Source organism: Triturus cristatus, chromosome 8 (genome assembly GCF_964204655.1).
Source record: "Triturus cristatus chromosome 8, aTriCri1.1, whole genome shotgun sequence".
Classification (NCBI taxonomy): Eukaryota; Metazoa; Chordata; class Amphibia; order Caudata; family Salamandridae; genus Triturus; species Triturus cristatus.
Window position 1 is genome coordinate 1,332,294,396 of NC_140591.1, and position 20,612 is coordinate 1,332,315,007.

At 43.9% G+C, this 20,612-nt stretch overlaps 1 protein-coding gene across 1 annotated transcript in view; it reads right to left on the minus strand.

Moving 5' to 3' along the window:
- Positions 1–15,330, minus strand: part of C8H21orf91 (chromosome 8 C21orf91 homolog) — a 164,630-nt gene extending 149,300 nt beyond the window's left edge. Inside the window, exon 1 of the mRNA XM_085623058.1 lies at positions 15,194–15,330. Within this exon, the coding sequence (XP_085479184.1) occupies positions 15,194–15,195 (2 nt within the window). The 5' untranslated portion in view covers positions 15,196–15,330. The remainder of the gene's footprint in view (positions 1–15,193) is intronic.
- Positions 15,331–20,612: the final 5,282 nt, after the last annotated feature.

Consider the following 20,612-nt stretch of genomic DNA (forward strand, 5'->3'; position numbering starts at 1 on the left):
TCTCTCAAAAAGAGTCGCTAAGGTGTCAGCATCGGATGTAGCTGGGGCCACGGAATCGTCAGCAAGTTTTGCGACAGAGCTAGTTGCTTGAAATAAATCAGGATCAAGGGGGGCAAACCTGTTAGAACATAAGATGGATTGGGGGGCACAATGAGGAGTGGCTAGATCTCCTTCTATACCATTCATAGTGCCCACGGTCTGTTTAGATGATATTTGAGGGTCAGAAGTGATTATATCGGGGGGTGAAATAATACTTTGCTGTTTAATCGAACACTGAGTATGGAACATAGATGGAATCGTGCGAGTAGGGTTTGAAGGCGTTTTAGTTAACTGATCCTCCGCCTGCCCACCAACTAGCGAATCCTCACAGTCATTAACAATCCCCTCGATTCTTGTCAGGACGCAATTCATGGCAGTATGAATACTTTTCTTCGGTTTTTTACCCTTTTTACTACTGGCCATGGGTCCTCCTTCTACAGCTTTCCTTTTACCCATAGTACAAGATCAACAACAAGAGGAATCACCACAAACGCAGAGGCAACACACACCAGTTTATGAAAGTCTTGATAGTAATGGAACATGAATGTCGCAAGCCCCCTCGAAAACTGTAAGAAGCCTTTTAACGGGGCACAGTACCTTAGATCTCAGTCAGTACGATGGCATCAATACACTCGAATTGGGGGGGTGGCCCGACCCGACCTCCTACGTCCTCGGACGGCCTCAGACGGCCCGCCCTTTGCCCGGGCTTAGCCCGGCGCACGCCCGCGCGCGTCCCGCGTTGCGGGAGGCGCGAGGTGTTTTAAATCAATGCCCGGTCACAGGGGGCAGTGACTCTGCTGCTGGGCCAGTCGCTCGGGCTTCTGGGGCTGGTAGTGTGCTCCGGAACGGCTCCTCAGCTTCCCCCGTATCAGGCGCTGCGTCTCCCGCGAAGCGGGAGGCGCGAGGTGTTTTAAATCAATGCCCGGTCACAGGGGGCGGTGACTCTGCTGCTGGGCCAGTCGCTCGGGCTTCTGGGGCTGGTAGTGTGCTCCGGAACGGCTCCTCAGCTTCCCCCGTATCAGGCGCTGCATCTCCCGCGAAGCAGGAGGCGCGAGGTGTTTTAAATCAATGCCCGGTCACAGGGGGCGGTGACTCTGCTGCTGGGCCAGTCGCTCGGGCTTCTGGGGCTGGTAGTGTGCTCCGGATCGGCTCCTCAGCTTCCCCCGTATCAGGCGCTGCGTCTCCCCGTACTTATTACATTTACTACATGTAATTTCTGATTGAGAATGAATACAACTGTCATGTTTGGTACCTATGTACTTGAAATGATAAATCCTCTTTATGGGAAAGTTTGATTTATTATTACAACAATAAAAATTCCACTTTTAGTAAGTTTGGCATTTTTCTGCTCTTAACCCATTCAGTGCGTCAGACGGCCAGGAGGTAATTTCCACAATGGGTGGTAGGAAATTTGTGTCAAACCAGTGATCCCACAGCTTTTCTACTCAGAAATGTGAGACAAATGTGATTTTTTTTTCAGCTAAATTTGAGGTTTGCATGGGATTTCGGGTAGGAAACCGTTGGGTGATCCACGCACGTCACACCTCCCTGGACTCTCCCAGGTGTCTGGATTTCAGATGTCTTGAATTGGTAGGATTGCCTAGATGGCCGCCGAGCCCAAGCTCAAAAACGCATGCGACTCCCTGTAATTGATAATTTTTAAATCTCCACAGTACGTTTTGCGCCGTTTCCTGGTGCGGGCACTAGGCCTACCCACATAAGTGAGGTACCATTCTTATCAGGAGACTTTGGGAAATGTTGGGTGGCTGGAAGTTTGTGGATCCATGCAGATTCCAGAACTTTCCATCACAGAAATGTGAGGGGGGAAAAGTGTTTTTTTTTGTTTTACAAAGTTTGAGGTTTGCATGGGATTCTGGATAACAAAACCTGGTAAGAGCCTTACAAGTCACCCCATCCTGGATACCCCTGGATGTCTTGTTTTCAAAAATGTATACGTTTGGTAGGTTTTCTTAGGTGGCGGCATAGTTAGGGTCCAAAGTTCACAGCTAGGCAAATTGCAACAAAAAAAAGGGTCAGTTTTCACCAGATAAATTTGATGTGTCCACGTTGCGTGTTGGGCCATTCCCTGGTGCATGCACTAGGTCTACAAACACAAGTGAGGTACCAATTTTATCAGGAGACTTAGGGGAACATAAAATAGTAGAACAAGTTTATTACCAATTGACTTTCTTTGCATTTCTGCCTTCCAAATGTAAGACCATGTGTAAAAACAGAAGTCGCTTTGAAAAATGTCCTCCAATTCACATGCTTGTATGGGTACCCGCAATTTCGGAGATGTGCAAAAAAACACTGCTTCTAAACTCTATATTTTGTACCCATTTTTCACTTTTTATATTTTCCCAAATGAATTACTAAATACCCGGTACACAATGAAAAACCATTGCATAATGCAGCTCAGTTGTTGGCTCTGGGTACCTCGGGTTCTTGGTGAACCTACAACTCCTAAATATCCCCGTAACCAGAAGGGTCCTGAGGCCGTAACGGCATATTGCTTTAAAAAATCTGCCGCACTTAGAAGACGTTACAGGTGAAAATGTTGGCACAAATGGTTGTTTTTTCCAACTCAATTTTATTTTTTTTGTTTTATTTTTTAATATCAATTGTTAGTTTCTATAGAAAAATCTTAAAAGATGTACACAAATGACCCCTTGCTAAATTCGACTTTGGCTACTTTTCAGAAATGTATAGTTCTCCGGGATTCATTATTGCTTTCACGCCCATTTCTACCACTAACTGGAAGCGGGTTGAAAGCACAAAAAATAGGAAAAATAGACTATGCCCCCAGTAAAATTCCAAAACTGTGTAGAAAATGTGGCTTTTCTGACAAAGGACTGCCTGTTCCTGAAAGCTGGGAAGGTGGCGATTTTAGCACCACAAACCCTTTGCTGATATCTCTTGCAGGGCAAAAACCAGATGCTTTGTTCTGCAGCACCTTTTGCCCCATTTTAGGCGCTTTATGCTTTTAAGCACTACAGTTGTAGATATTCTTCAAAAATACATAACTCCAGTTCTACTTATTGGATTTTTGTCATTTTCGTCTTGTTTTTTAAAAAAGTGTACTTAAGGTATATTTTTCCAACCTGGTGTGGATTATTTTTGTGTGGTGTTTTCACTGTTTGAAGTGTTGCACAAATACTTTACACATTGCCTCTCAAGTTAAGCCTCTCAAGTTAAGCCTGCCTGCGGCAAGCTACCAGAGGGTGAGCACAGAATAATTTATGGTATTTATCGGACTCACCCTGACAAGGATTGTGGTCCTTACTTAGACAGGGTGCATTCTTCTTCCAGCTAGAGACCCAATTTCTTACAATGAGGGATTAGTTGGATGTTGAGTCTGGGATTTGCATGTATGCGTGTTTGTTAAGGGTGGGCAGAATTTGCGAAGTTGACTTTCGCAAATTATTGCGAAATTGCGCAAAATCTCTGCGAGCACGCGGAACTTTCGCGCAGATGGCTTTTCCCGCCCGTTCGCGATGTGTTTTTGCGTGCTCACGGGGAAATATATCTCCAACTTGCCCATGCGGTCGCTAATGGGCGCGGCCACCTTGCTCGCGATGCTTATTTCCTGTTCCGGGTCGAATTACGTGTTCGCGATCACAATGACGTGTTCGCGATCGCAAACTCTCGCAGGATAGCACAACCGGCTACCAACAATCCAACATCTCGTGGAGCACGCGAACGGATAGGAAAACTCGTCGACAAATGCAGGGACCATGTAAGTCGAGAACGCATTTTTAAAGCGCGAGCAAGAAAAATACTTCCGTTTCGCAGCAGATTGCGAAAGTTTTGATATTTTTGCGCTCTCCGCGGAAATGTCAAATATCGCAAATTCCACGAGCGGAACGAAATTTACCGCCCAGGCCTATTGTTTGTGTAAACACTATATATGGGTTTGAGAAGCACAACAAAGCACCTAATCAGAGGCGAGCCCTTGTGTATGTTTCTTTTATATTTAGTTCACAAAGCAAGGTTTCATCATTTGACTATGGTGGTTTATTCTTCTGCAGGTAGAGGTCAGTTTTATTCCACCGTTGTGTGAAGGCGTGAATCAAGTGTCTTTTTGTATAGAGCAGATTATCACCGCATTTCGGAAAAAAGAGCTCGTGCCCAAATGGTATGCATAGAGAAATATTTTGTGTTTTTCTATTCTACTAGTATAATTTTGGCATTCTGGGCCAGAAGTAGATCAATTAGTAAGAGATCTGTGTATTTTAAAGTCAGAGTAAGTGTTGCAGGACGATACGTAGGGCTACAATAGTAAAGTTTAATTCAAAATAAACAAAATTACTTTTAATTGGAAGTTTAGAGCGTTTCAAAATGCGATTGCTTTCTAGTAGACTAAGCAACAAGCTAGACTCTAGCATACCACTGTCTTTTTTATTCTAAAGCATGCTCTCATTTTGTCAGTGCATACCAACACTTCAACTGAGGCCACCAATTTCAAATACAATACTAGATTATGTTAGCTGTTCTTGCGCAGGTCCCACAATTCAAGCTCATGATACCAACTTAATTTTTTGCCCAAGATATACAGAGCACTTTACATTTTTCAATTTTACTTTTTCATGCATATTTATTGTATTAATTTGCTAATATTATTTAAAGTTCTAAACGGTTGTGGAGCACTGAGTAGGTGTTGCAGACCTCCAGGAGTCCAAGGAAACCAAGTTAAGGACCACTGATCTGAGTTATTCAATGCACTTCTGAATTCATCCAAACAATTGGAACAACAGTCCATGCTTGTTACACTTGTAGGGTATTTAACTCAATAAATAAACAGCCATCCCAAAGTTGGGTAGTGTTCAGTGATTCCAAGCGCAAATCAGATATTGCTTGATTTTACTACTGACTGGAAATAGATGCATTTGTTTTATATTTAGGAGCAAATACATTCCTGGTATTGTGATTTGTTGAATTGACACTAACAAAAAAAATCCAATTATTATAGTACTTTTTAAACTTGGCTGTGAACTGTATCATTGGCAATGCCACCAATGAGAGACAGATGCACTTGTTTTGTACTTGGGGGCAAATGCATTAATTGTTTTGCACTTTGTTAAATTGACATCTACTAATAAAAATAAAACAAGCATTTGCAATGCAATCGGTGTCGCCCTTGGGACCTTGTATGTATTTAGCAATGTAGCACATTAGCCTGGGTGCTGAGACATCTACTGTTCTTTTAACAGTCAGTCTGTGATAACTTTATTTCGGTCATAAGACCATAAAAGTACACATAAGTACATCAACAATTACAGTAAGACAATAAATAAGCATAAAAGATTAAAAAATTTGTTAAAAAAGGATTAAACTACAAGTTATCAGTGAGAAGGAAATGAGTAGAAAAATTAATTTACATGGTGGCAACTAAGTGAGTGACACGCCAGGTATGGGCACAGATGGAGAGAAATATTGCCTTTCAGCGGGAAATGGTATAGACCAAAGCTCTGTTTTTATTATAAAATCAGGGTCTTCGGTGGTCATATCACTGAAGATACAAGATTTGGAAAAAATATTATTGTTTACGGGTGCTGGTGGAAGACAATTTCTATGGACTGGAATCTAGAGAATGCTAAAGTGATTCTGGTATTTTACTGACCTCTGCTGATCGTTTTCTATCCAGAAAGTTAAATAGAGGCAGTTGCCAGAAAAATTCGGAACAGGAAGTCCCTCAGCAGAAAGCAATTCTGGTATCTTACTGACCTCTACTTGTCTTTTTTTATTAAGACAGTTAAATAGAGGAAGTTGAATAGAAAAATAAGTTCCTAAGCGGAAGCAGACAAGTCCTAGGGCTGATCTCCAGAGCCCACAACGTACATACACATATAAGTATATACTACAGCATATACAAGAGGTCTCGAATGTTCGACCTAAAAATCCAACTATTATTGTGGTGTTAGAACTTTGACGAGTGCCGTTTTCCTCCATATTTCGAATGGCAATAACATACAAAAATAAACAAGTAAAACCACAAAACTTTATAAAATGATACTCTATTGAGTGGCAACTTATACTTATGGAGATGTCACCATATCCATTGTCTTGTAGACTAAGCAGTGGCAAAGCCAATAGCTCTGACCTTGCCTAGCTGGAGTGACATTTTTTTTTTTTTTTTTTTTTAAATGGATTGAAATCACAGTTCAAGTGGCGCTCCTCCGCTATGGTGGAGGAGGAGCGTCACCCTCCGCCACCCTCAAAAGTTGAAAAATAAAAACGACAATGAAACAAGTTATTATTGTTTTATTTTTCCACTCTTGTCTGCTGCGTCCTGGAGGCGGGGCCATCGGGCAGTCAGGAGAGGGAGTGGTGGGCAGCACTGCTGTCAGTGTGCATGTGTTTTTGGCCGGTAGTCTTCGGCCGGCCGAACACACATGCACACTGATCTGTCTCCATCCAAGCTGCGTTGCTGGATTAGAAAGAGCAAAGCACAGGCTCTCATTCTCCCTGGGAGTGCTAATTCCAAGCGCTCAGGCCAATTCTGATGCTGCTATCTAACATGAAAGCTGCGTCAGGATTGGCCGCAAGGGAGGCTGGGAGCCTGTGCTGCGGCAAGGAGTGGATACGGAGAAGAGCTTTGGGCAGCAGGTGGAGGGTACGTTTATTTTTTTCTGTTTGTTATGTTTATTCTCCCTCCACCCCACTTCCCTGTCGTCTCCCCCGACAATACTTCCGCACAGCAGCCGCTACTGGCACAGTCCACAGAAAAGCAAAAGGAAAAAGTGAAATATGATGTCTAAATATGGCTACCTTATGCTTCTAATAAAAAAGGAATTCATATTTATACGGCTACATTGCTAGTGGTTTTTTTTTTTTTATTAACAAGATTTTCAGTTGTACCATGCTTTTTAAAAAAAGTTATTTATGAAGGAAACTAGGGCAAATCACCAACTAATCAAGCACTCAATTCACAGGCATCTATAATGTTATTTAAACACTTTATAATATAAACTTTATGAAGGAGTGCAAGCGAAATAAAAATCGCTGTTATTTAACGTCAACACTTTGATCCAGCATTGCAACTGAACAGAAAGTAACTATTTTCAGGCAGATGTGAACAATATGTATGGATTTATACAGGACACTCAAAGCCAAGACAGCCAACGATTAAAGTGGGCTGACTCATTGCCCCATGGTGTATGCTGTGGAGAGCAGAAGCAAAATGTGAATAACAACTTTCCTTACCAATAGATGAAGTCTGTTGGCTAAAAGCCCCTCTATGTATGTAGGTATATTATGTATGACTGTTATGGAAAACAATAGTTTAACAACTATCAGTTAAAGCGGTTTCAAAGGACAGTCCAAAAAATGCAGTGTACAAAAGAAGAAAAAAAAAACGATCATCACTGTTGATTTTTTTTTTGTAAGTATATTAGTCACTCTAGAGGAATAAAGTTATGTTTTATGACGAACCAAGTGCACAAGAATACCAAACAACAATTATGATAGTGCATTTACATTCCGCCAAATTCAGTTTTGATACATCATTGGTCTCCGTCGACAACACCCAAAACATAATATTTTGCAGGAATGGACAAGCATTGGCAAAGCGAATAGGTTTTGCCTATGCAAGAGCTATTGGCTTTACCAATGTGTTTCAGCCATATTATACAGCAGAGTGGAGTGGAATGGCGTGGAGTCGAGTGGTATAGAGTAAAGTTGTATAGAGTGAAGTGACTGAGAGAAGAATAAAGTAGAGTGGAGTGGGGGAGACTAGACTGGAGTAGAACGGAATGGAGCAGAGTGGCATGGAGTAGCACGCAGTAGAGTGGTGTGGAGAAGCATGCAGTGGCATAGAGTAAAGAGGCGTAGAGTGGCTTGGAGTCGCGTCGAGTGGCATGGCGTGGAGTCGAGTGGCATAGAGCAGAGTGGCATAGAGTAAAGTTGTATAGAGTGTAGTGACTAAGAGAAGACTAGACTGGAGTAGAACGGAGTGGAGCAGAGTGGCACACCGTAGAGTGGTGTGGAGTGGCATAGGCATAGAGTAAAAAGGCGTAGAGTGGCTTGGTGTTGTGTCGAGTGGCATGGGGTGGAGTGAAGTAGGGATTGAGTAGAGTAGCATAGAGTCAAGTGGAGTGGCATAGAGTGGGGTGGAGTGGCATAGATTGGGGTAGAGTGGCATAGATTGGGGTAGAGTGGCATAGATTGGGGTAGAGTGGCATAGATTGGGGTAGAGTGGCATAGATTGGGGTAGAGTGGCATAGATTGGGGTAGAGTGGCATAGATTGGGGTAGAGTGGCATAGATTGGGGTAGAGTGGCATAGATTGGGGTAGAGTGGCATAGATTGGGGTAGAGTGGCATAGATTGGGGTAGAGTGGCATAGATTGGGGTAGAGTGGCATAGATTGGGGTAGAGTGGCATAGATTGGGGTAGAGTGGCACTGTGTGGAGTGGTGTAAAGTGGCGTACAGTGGAGTGGGATGGGGTGGCACAGTGGTGCAGAGTAGTGGCATATAGTGCACTGGCATGGAGTGGTATAGTGTAGAGTGGTGCAGCATGGAGTGCAGTGCCACAGAGAAGAGTGGTGCAGAGTAACGTGGTGCATATTTCAGTAGTGTAAAGTGGTGCAAAGTAGAGTGCAGTAGTGTAGAGCTGACTGCAGTGGCATAGAGTGCAATGGTGTAGAGTGGCATAAAGTGCAGTGGTGTAGAGTCGCACGGAGTAGAGTGGTGCAGAGGAGAGTACAGTGGCACCGAGTGCAGTGGCGTAGAGTGGTACAGAGTAGAGGGCAGAGGCAGAGAGTGGGGTGGTGCCGAGTAGTGCAGTGGCATAGAGTAGTGGTGTGGAGTGCAGCGCCGTAGAATACAGGGTAGGGTGGAGGAAAAAGAAGCAACATGTTAGGATGGGAGGGAATTGAATCTACATGGATGGAGTATCTGGGAGACAGACAGAAAACAAAAGCACTCGTATGGAGTGCTTGATCACAAAAAAAAGTAGCTCCAAAAACAGGAGTAGTGGATGGACACAAGTACTTAGTCCATGCTCCAGGGGAGGGCCAAACACGCATACTGTGACGAACAGGAGTGAAGAAAATTAGAGCGACGCTGAAGATAGCAACAGTAAGCCCACTGTGTGTAATGCAAATACTTTTGCATTACACTTATTACACAAAATCTCCATAATTTACACCATCACTCTATGTGGAGTATTTATGCCACATCACAGCATCATTTTAGCACAAGAACAACGAGGAATACCAGAATATGAGCAGTTGTTGCTCACAGCATGTTTTTTGTGCAGAAAAATATAGCTCAAAATGCCAGTTTTCCATTTTACTTTTTTCTCGCATAACTTTGCGTAAATTAAGCAAACGCAAATTATACAGAACTTTCGCCCACCCAAAGTTAAAATGATCTACTCAATGTGTGTGCCCATAAAAAAGAAAAGAAAACTAGTTGCAAGCAAATTGCAGAGTATCCTAATACGAAAAAGGAGGCCTTTTTATACATGCCGCGTAACAAATCACAAAATAAGCATGCACGATTACAGGAGATTCATTTAGAATTCGTGTCAGCAGATAGACGGGGAGATCAAACACAAGTACACGTCAAGCCAGATGAAGGGCTATTTAAAGCCAACCAGCTCATGAGGCAAAGTGCACATGCAAACATCTTAGCTGTGCTTAAAATAACACGGCTCTCTCATTTAGTCAAAACGCGAAACATCTCTGAAGAACAAAAAAAAAAACTCAAGTCAAAGCCTTACAAAAACGGAACAAGAAAGACCCAGGGCAGGGGCTATTCCGTGTCTTTAAACAGGAAGGCTGTTTAAACAAATGTGTGCTATAATCAACTAACAAAGGGGTGGAAATGCCTCTCGGGCGTAATAAAGTAAAACTCCCATAACCCAGGCAAAGTGGCTCCACCCCCTTTCTAAAGCCACTAAGGCGCAGTGTTTGATCTTCTCGTATTACACACTCGGACGGGCGAAAACCTGTGACTTCTTAAAAGCAGCCGCACCTCCCCCCCCCCCCCATCACGCAAAGGCCATTTAAATCACACATTTTGTCTATCACTCTCCTGGGGCCTTCTAGTCTGGAAAGGTTTCTCCTGAGAAATGCTGCGGGTGGGTGAATGTTGATTAAATCCCTCACAACTCACCGCACCACCAGGTTCACTGACACTACTTTACGGAATGTTGTCCCGCAGGCCATGTTAAAGAAGGCAAACGTTTAACAGACATGACGGCCTAAATACCGTGTAACATTCAACAAGTGACCGTATACTTCAGGAGTTAAGTTTTGGCTAGTGATACAAGATAGACTTGCGTCTGTAATAACAGCGTTGTATGCCTTCTAAAAAAAAACTGCTTTCTCACTCCACAAACGTGAATAGAACGTCGTATTAACATTCAACAATGGCATATAAGTGTATAAAAGACCCAAGAGGACAGATCAATAAGGATACGTTGCTGGAAGGGCTTAAGTAGACGGCTCTGATCAGACAATCTTGTTCTGCACTGCACAGGGAGAAACAAGGGAGCTCTACAATTCAGACCATGAAGGAAAAGGGCAAAACTTATAGCAGTTGGCTCAGGGAGTCAGAAATATCGAAAAACTGTGGCATGCTGTAGTGGATGCAGACATAGAACTAGGATTTGGCAGACGTCATTAGGCTGGTGTTTGTGGCAACAATGAGAAAAATTAAGTTGCAGATTTGATTTAGAGTGCCAATTGTGTACCTACTAACTAATACATGGTGTTAAGCAATACTGCATAGTTATGAGAAGGAGACTAGTCGCCATCTCTCCGACCTGTTAGACGGTTCAATGAGGCAAATCTGAAGTAGCCTGAGACAGCGCTGCAGCTGTGTTCTAAAGAGTCCTCGCCGACACTGTCCTTGCTCGCTCATGAAAGAGAGCAAGAAAAAAAATAGCGAAACACTGGGGATTTATGAAAAAGCAACTATGTATCTGTGGTGCACATGTTTACTGAGCACCGTCAAACGTGGACATGAATTTCAGTAACTTAAATTTGACGCCAGAAGAGCCGTCTTAAGAACCAGTACTGCCTATGATAACCCGGAATGGTGGGTCAGAATTTAGACAGTCAATCTAGCGAGAGTATGCTCAGAAGCGACCTTAGCCTGAAAACACAACGGACTGCAGATACAGATATTACAGCTGGGGTGGGGGAAGACAGATTTCAGTGTGGAGATACCAGCTGGAGGTCAAAGTGCAAGAATCACATACTGAACGAAAGACAAGCCAGTCTTCTGGTAGTGCTTCCTCAACAGCATTGATAATGTTGAACAAAATAAGCTGGACGATAGTCTAGCGGCTTACATTTGAAGGGGGGGTGGGGCTTTGGTGACCTGTGCTGAAAAGGTTTATCTCCTTTCTTTCATGCACAGTCCAATTCATATTCTCCAGATCGCTTGCAATGATCCGGGTCTGAAGGCCAGTGGACTAATGCGTCCACTGCAGGGGCCTGTGTTCGACCTCATGGTCACAGGTTCAAATCCCAGGGGGAGGGGGTCCACTCAGCCTTTCATCTATCTGAGGTTGATAAAATGAGTACCATTTATAATGCCAAATGTGTTTCAACTGCATTATACGGTTCCGGCATATGGGGTATCGCTGACTGTCAGGAGATTCAAGTAAAAGAAAATTCCTTCCTGCGTTATTTGTTAGCGGTTCCCAACTCGTCCTCCACATATATTTGCCATAAGGAATTAGATCTGGTTTATATTTCCGATCTAGTTAAAGTTAGCCCCTTATTGCTATGGCACAAGATATGGACTACAGAGGAAACTGTTTTTAATAGAACTATTCTGATTGACTGCCTCAAATTAGAAAGATGCATGGACATTCCCTGGATTGGCTATGTAAAAGAATTTATTATTAAGATGGGACACTCAGCTTTTTTTGAAAACCCTTGTTCCTTAACCTCGATCTCCCGGAAGGCTTTCAAAAAATGGTGTCTTGACTTCCTGGAAAGTAGACGATGGTGTGATGAAAAAAGTAAGATATCTGTATCCCAACATAATTTACTGTTACAGGCCCCTGGCCTACAGTTGTATCTGTCTCCCGATCACTCCAGCTACGACAGGATGTTGTTAGCTCGTCTGAGAGTCGGGTCCTTTTATAGATTAATAACTTTTCCAGACAGAAACGATTGGTCTTCAAATTTAATTAACGGTCCATGTGATAATCTTGCAATGCAATCGCAAATAACACTGTGTTCTCTTTTGTAAATTTTATTCATGGGGAAGAAGGCAATATTTGATTCCCCTATTGAAGACCTGGGGACTGAGGCAGTGCAGGCCTGCTTTTCTAAAACTGCTTTTACTACAAGATGAAATAACCATTAATGCCTTATCCAAGTTTTTAAAATTTGTTATTCGGTGCAGATTGTCGATGAATTAATTTAGAGTCTGCCCTTATGTTGGATACCCCGACCATGATGTACTTGAGTTGTAAAAATTTCGATTTTTAATTCAGATTTTTTTAAACATGTATGTATTTCTGTGTTGCTTTTATGATTTTATATTTGAAATCGAATAAAACTATCTTGACTTGACTTGAGTACCATTGAGTTGGGTAACAATAAACATCTGTTATTCTGCACCAAGATACCCACGGGGGAAAGTGCACTTTACAAATACACATGGTATGACTCACTGGGTGCCTTAAGTTACCTGTTCAACATAAACTATAAGCATCCAAGTACAAAAACATCAAGTAGAGGGACAGTAAATCACATGCACCCAGTTACACATGAATTATATTCCCCCATGCACCAACAAGTTCGAGTCACTCAGTCTTGAAACTAAAATGGCCTAATCTCAAGTTAAATCCCTCTACAATTAATCTTTCATAAGAATCTTTTCACACCGGAATGCAGAAGTGAAAGAACAATTGCTATCCATGTGAACTACAAGCTCCCTTACTCCCAAATTAAGGTCTATATGTTTACTCTACCCTCCAGTTTAAACCTAAAAACACACATAATCAGACAGGCACATTAGCCCTTCTTAGTTTTCCACAGAAGTATGATACATGTGTACAACAAAATGTTACGCTCATCCAGTAAAGGCATCACTCTATGCAATAACTTGCCTCTTGACCAGAATTAAGTAAAATAGGCATATCTCAAAATCACTTCATTTGGGGCAAATTCAATGGGGAAAAAACATTAAATGAGAACAGAAGATAAAGTCCTCAAGTTGGTGATATATTTGAGAAATATCAAATAATTCCTGTCACATTAAAATATACAGACCCATCACTGAATCCTATACTCAGAAGGAAAGACGCCCAAAAATGGTATTAGTAATTCATAAGATATTAGTCATTATAGCACTTAATTATTATTATTTTTTTTAAGTTGGAGTAGTCCATATTTTTTGCCTACCGCAACCTAAGAAAAGACAGGAAATAAGGGAGGAACTGAACTAGATTAGAGGAAAACAGCACAGATCAAAACATGCACAGGATTAGTTAGGGTGAAGGAATTGAGAAAAACCAACAGAGGAAATGAATTGGGTCGACTGGTGTTAGAGAAAAATATGGGGGGGGGGGGGGTTAAGATGGACTTTAGGGGGCAGAAGTATAACTTCCACCATTAAAAAGCAAAAATCACTCATGGTATCTTGTCCAAAAAGTCAGTAATTTCTCAAGATAAAAGTCACCCACCAGTTTACTTTTCATCTAAATTAGTCTACTCTAGCACTCATGCGTTTTGTTTTAATTTAAAAGCTGTTCCATCACAAAGAAAGTTCTCTTCATAAAGACATCTGGCCAGCTACAGGCTAGGCTGTCTGTTGCGAGAAATGCTAAAACATGAGAAGCAAATTACACCTCCAGCTACAAAATAGCTTGGTAAAACGCCAAAGCAACCAAACGGGCCTTTACTTGTCACACTTTGACAATTCCATGTGAGAAGAAATTAAACGGAAAGTTCTTCCAAAAATGCTCGGAAAACATTAAATTTCAAGACTCTTCTAAATCCAATTAATTACCATACTCCTCCCAATGAAGCTTCTGAAATGTGGCCTATAGGCATCCACTTTTTGTCTCTTTACTTTCACCATGGACAGCCATTTGCTAAAATGGAATAGCATAAGTTATATCAAATATGTTTCAATCATTAACATCAGTTGGTTGTCCCCTTAGACTAGCGACAGTCTCCGATTTGCTGCCGATGCACAATGGTAAGGGAAATCAGTGAAAACTATGAAAAAAAACTTTTTCCAAGACTGAGTTCATGTCCCCCTGAGACCAGGGGTGTCTTGTGCAGTGACCGATGAGGTGAAGGATATCAAAGGGCAAAACATGGGTAGCTGCCGTTACACCCAAACGATGTCCTTTGCTTGCAATGTAGAGCTGGCTGTCTGCCAGCTTGCTGTTCTAGGACCAGAACGCACACCACCTTTGGCCTGGATCAGCGTTCAACTACATAAACAGTCAAGGAAAATGGGGGCAGCAGAAACAAAAATTCCAACATAGGACAGCAGACAGCGAGACTCTGGCCGGGGGAAGCAACGGCATTAACAACAGCACGGCCTCGGTCAGTATACTGTGGAAACCCTAGTAGGAAAGATGACTTACGGAGATCAGACTTCACGGCAGCGGCAATTGGCGCCGGCCGTTCAAAAAGGGCAGCAGACGCATAGATCGCAAATCATGGAAGATCAGGGTCAGATTCATATCAGACAGGAACAGTCATGACAGGATAGAGACGTCGATGGGAACAAAATACACTACGGACAAACCTAGCACAGCTCTAATACAGCCGCTGACCTGGATGGGCCTGCTGTCGTGTCGGTCCAAAGATCGAGGCCAGCGAGTGTGTGTGGGAGCCGCTAAACTGCCCCCTTCGCTCGGTAAACACTGCTGCTTGGGCGGCTGGCTGCCCCCTGGCACCCACCGCAGCTCGAGCTTTAGGGGCTCGTTTTAAGAAGCGCGTTTGGGGGGGGGGGGGAGGGGGGACAAAACATGAACCTCGCCGGAGCTGTCAGGTTCTTGAAACATCCCACTGAAACCCACAGGGAACGAGGGAATGTTTACATCTCCGTTTTAGGGAAAGGGACAGTGGGGGTACCACATGCAGAAATGTCAGCCAGGGGCGGAAAATATAAAGAGAACAGCTATTACGACAACGGTGCTGAGAGGTAATTACATACAAAAAACCTACATGTGTTGTTACGTGGCCGCTGGTCCTACGATGCTCTTTGTTACATCCCTCTCTTCGGGCACAGCTGCCCACTGCTGTTGCTGCCGCTTCCTCACTATTGTCCTAAAGCTCAGGCTGTTGCTGCCAGCATGGACATCCCCTAGCATCGAAACTAAAGAAGGACGCGCGTGACAGAAGAATAAATGAGCCACCTTCTGTGCTGATAAACCCGGCGGCCATCTTTGCACTTTTGTACTTGTGTAAGAAACTTCAAGAAAAGTCATGTTATACTCAATTTTTTCAAGAACTATTCGTGTGCCTTAAAAGTTTTACATGTAAGAATACTGACACAAACAATTATTGCTAAACAGTGGTATCCGCCTTTTCCGGATCGTTTATAACAACCAGCTACAGCAAGCTGGTAATACAAACTGTATTGTGTTTTCCATGAAATTCATCGATTTTATTATACTCTACCAATTCCCATATGCAGTGGTCTGAAGAGAAATTATCTACCTCTAGAAATAGTCTTCTTAGACAGTCATTTTCGCCTGTCCAGTTTCTGTTTGTTAGGCTCCGAAATGTTTCTGGTACCGTTCGTCTTGCAGTGAAGCGGCCATCTTTAACTTTCGTCGAGAGGACTTTCTTGTAGTCTGATGTCGACGTTTCACCAATAAGTATTTGATTCTTTCAAAATAGGTATAACACATCCTATACTGTTTATCTGTAGAACTAAAGTGACACATGTAATATTTACAATTAGCTAAACGGCCAAATGCCCGTAAAAAACCTTTAATAGTGGCCGATTTTCCATAATCACGTAGAAAAAAAACATACCGGGCATTTGTTTACTTTTTGTTGTGGAATAGCCAAGAAAGTGGAAAAAATATTTTAAAATTGTCAGAAATATTTTGGAATCTTTCATTACCACATTTGTTCGATCGATTAATCATTCTGAAACGTTTAGAACACTCTTAAATACTTTTAAACTAATTTCTTTATGTGTTTGTTATTTTAGGTTTATGTGTCAGAAGGAAAAAATACCTGATTTCTTATGTTTCACAAATTTTGACCTGCTTGGAATGAAAAATATAGGCCAGGTCCGTAAAAAAGGCCAGGTGGTAACTGCATCACTTCTAGGATTGCCATGTTTCCCAGAGAAAACTATAGACTGCTTGTGCTTGTTTAGGGTGCCTGAAGGACAAGGCTCAAGCTGTCGCTTGATTGTTTGTGTGAAATCTTCTAGATGAAAACAATTCATGAGAATGTTAATGCTGCCTAAAATATTTCTAAAGCAAACAAAAACACTACAGTTTAAAAATATTATTGTGCTGGTTGCTTAAAGTTTATATTTCAAGGGTGAAAAATACTGTATTTGAATGCTTTGACTGATTTTTTAGGTCTCGACCTTGCTATCGCATAAGCGATCGCAAAGCGAGACTATAGAAAGCGGGTTTGAAAAGTGCTCCCAAAAAGCGGATTGCATGGCTAGCACGCGCACAATCACGCGCATCGTGCCGCCATGCAATCCGCCTTTTGGGAGCACTTCAAAGGGTCCGCTCCCCTGTCCCCTAGCGCACGCGCGCCACGCTCCGCCGGGCTTGTCTTGTTTTTCTTAACTTCAAGCGCGAGGTGCGCGTGCGGCCAATGCTTGTTTTTCATGTGAATAACAGGCAATGGCGGCTGCACGCCTTTATTTGCCCTTCTCTGTTTCAATCAGTGGCAGCCCTGTGAGGCAGGGACTGCCACCAATGCTTCTTACTTGGCCCAGAGACTGCAGAGGCGGCGGCAGTAACGTACGCTTCTCTGCCTGTTGAACGCCGAAGTTCACAAACTCTCTGCGTCTGCTGGGGGTGGAGAAGAATCTGGGGCTCTGCTCATTCCTGGCGGTTCATTGTGGTTGTTCCCAATAGGACACTGTGCCTCGCGCAAGCTTTATAAAAATATAATATGGTCTCATACATTTGCTGTGATTGTGACGTCTGGCACGATACAGCCCTCTGTCACGTTCTAAATCGTGCAATATTGAAACGGCACTTATATTTGCACAATTTAGGTATTTCTGGTCATACTATACATTTAATCATTTTACCTTCCATTAAAATCATGCCTACTGTCTCCCCGTTCTTCAACACTACAAACAATCTCTCCCAACCCACACACTCCTCCAAATACTGCAGAGCGTAGCCCCCACCCTGCACTCAGTCCCATCTCGATGTCCACATCTTCCATTCAATTCCTCCCCACCTTCCACCCTCGGTCACCAACTCTCGCTGCCCTCCGTTGCAAAACCAACGAGACCTATAGACATCAGGAATTGCCTAGTTTTTTTCCGTTCTGGATTGCTAGGGTGAATGAAACATTGCTCAAAAGAAGGAAGTAGATTTGCAATTTTTTTATATTTTTTTTTTAAACCGTTTATTACAAAGTTCAGAGAATATACAAAGATGGGCCTACAACCTTCAGGCCGGCCGCTAGCAAACAAGAGGAGCATAAGATACACACAGTAGACCGCAGGCTGCGGCAAAGGGAAACGTACAGGAGTTAGCCGCGTTGATGGCCACACCATCCGGACTTGCTATACAAAAGAGGGGGGGACCGGGAGCTTATAAAAGGTCCAGTGTCCACGCTCCTAATATCTGCATTAATATCACAAAAAGGACACTGTTCCTGAAAAGTAGGGTGCAAAAAGTCACCCATACAATAAGGTGCAAACAGTCACCATATGTTAAGAAGAGGAATCAGAAAAAAGAGAAAAGAGGAAGGAAAAAGAAAAAGAAAGAGAGAAATACCTAGGTGAAGGGACCCTCAGATGAAAGGGAAAACCAGAATGTGTCCTCTGATGCCCTCACACACCCCAAAGGGTGTCATGCTTCATCATCGGGCAGTTGCTCCTCGTAGGGCCGGCGCTGCAATTCCCTACGGGTCCCCCGAAGGGTCTCTTTGTCGGAGATCTTTTATAGGACTGCCGGATGGTGCATGTGGGTGTGTGGGGTGGGGGGTCCAATGAGGGTGAAAACAAAAGTGCGTGCAAGTGAGAAGAGAAAATTCGTGAAGGGTAAACCTGCAGCGATTGTCTGAATTGTGTACCCTAAGCAGACTCAACTGCTAAATAAAATCTAGCCCCAAAGGCATACTATGCCCGGGTGTAGAAAGACATAGGTCAACATGTTTCGCGCCTGCGTCGCCATAAGGGTCGTTGGCGCTTCGTCAGGACCAGAACTTTAAAATGTAATGTGCACATGAAAACCAATTAAAATACCCTCAAAATAGATCAGGGCGGGCAGTAACCTGTATCACCCGAAATCTGGCTACAGCTGCATGATGTAACCGCTCCTGATCAGTACCCTCAAAATAGATCAGGGCGGGCAGTAACCTGTATCACCCGAAATCTGGCTACAGCTGCATGATGTAACCGCTCCTGATCAGTACCTGCTCCGTTGGAACTCAGTCTCACAGCCCGAGCTGATAAGCAGCTGAAGGGGTCAGTAAAGGTGAATCAGCATAAACAAACTCCTTTTCTCCAGCACTGAATAAAGAAAATATCCACGCAGCACGCAAAGGTTACCGGGTGCCAAAGAGAGGCACCCGGTAACCTTTGCGTGCTGAGTTCCAACGGAGCAGGTACTGATCAGGAGCGGTTACATCATGCAGCTGTAGCCAGATTTCGGGTGATACAGGTTACTGCCCGCCCTGATCTATTTTGAGGGTACTGATCAGGAGCGGTTACATCATGCAGCTGTAGCCAGATTTCGGGTGATACAGGTTACTGCCCGCCCTGATCTATTTTGAGGGTACTGATCAGGAGCGGTTACATCATGCAGCTGTAGCCAGATTTCGGGTGATACAGGTTACTGCCCGCCCTGATCTATTTTGAGGGTATTTTAATTGGTTTTCATGTGCACATTACATTTTAAAGTTCTGGTCCTGACGAAGCGCCAACGACCCTTATGGCGACGCAGGCGCGAAACATGTTGACCTATGTCTTTCTACACCCGGGCATAGTATGCCTTTGGGGCTAGATTTTATTTAGCAGTTGAGTCTGCTTAGGGTACACAATTCAGACAATCGCTGCAGGTTTACCCTTCACGAATTTTCTCTTCTCACTTGCACGCACTTTTATTTTCACCCTCATTGGACCCCCCACCCCACACACCCACATGCACCATCCGGCAGTCCTATAAAAGATCTCCGACAAAGAGACCCTTCGGGGGACCCGTAGGGAATTGCAGCGCCGGCCCTACGAGGAGCAACTGCCCGATGATGAAGCATGACACCCTTTGGGGTGTGTGAGGGCAACAGAGGACACATTCTGGTTTTCCCTTTCATCTGAGGGTCCCTTCACCTAGGTATTTCTCTCTTTCTTTTTCTTTTTCCTTCCTCTTTTCTCTTTTTTCTGATTCCTCTTCTTAACATATGGTGACTGTTTGCACCTTATTGTATGGGTGACTTTTTGCACCCTACTTTTCAGGAACAGTGTCCTTTTTGTGATATTAACACACCATCCGGACCCCACATGACGGTTTCTTTTTAACATAAATAACAACAAACAAAATCAAACCGCAAGGCAACCCACGATCGAAAATAGCAGCATGTGCTCCCCTAGAAGGGGGACCCTACCAATCCATAGGAGTATCAAGGGGGGGGAGAAGGTCAGAACAGGGACTGGGTGGACTCAGTGCCCGGTACCGGAGAGCTAAACTGGCTAAGGGGACGGGGCAGGCGATGGATCGGGCAATAACGGCGGGGCACAGAGTCCCCCACGGTAGGCGTTCCAGGGGCCCCATACTTTCACCCATGTCCCAGGCTTACCTCTCGCTACATACACCACCTTTTCCCGAAACATGCACCAGTCCATATTTTCCTTCCAGGCCGAAACAGTCGGGGACCTCTGGGAACCCCACAGTTGAGCAATATCACGCTTAGCCACCATATACCCCAGAGTCACCCACCACGTCTGTGGCGCCGAATAGTCAGTTGGTTCCCACACGTTCAACAGGCATCTCCTCGCTTCGGGCAGCAGCGGCACACGCGTAACCACCCGCAGGACCTCATGCACACCACGCCAGAATCGCTCCACCTCTGGGCATTCCCACAAAATATGAAGAAAGGTCCCCAAAGAACCACATCCACGCTTACACAACCCGTCCACAGCATAGCCCATACGCAATAGCCTTGGCCCCGTTATATAGACCCTATGGAGTATCTTGAGCTGGACGAAGCGAAGGCGGGCCGGTATGGCCACCTCTTTCGGGGAGGCCACCGCAGAGACCCAGTCCTCGTCGTCCAGTTCCAAGCCATCGGCAACCCAAGCCTCGCGAAGATCAAGCAGCAATCCCGCGCGGTCATTGATCAGTTTTTTATAGATTAACGAGATCGTGCTTTCCGGTACATGTCCATCCAGCACTCTATCCTCCAGAGGGGAGTACTCCGGGATGGA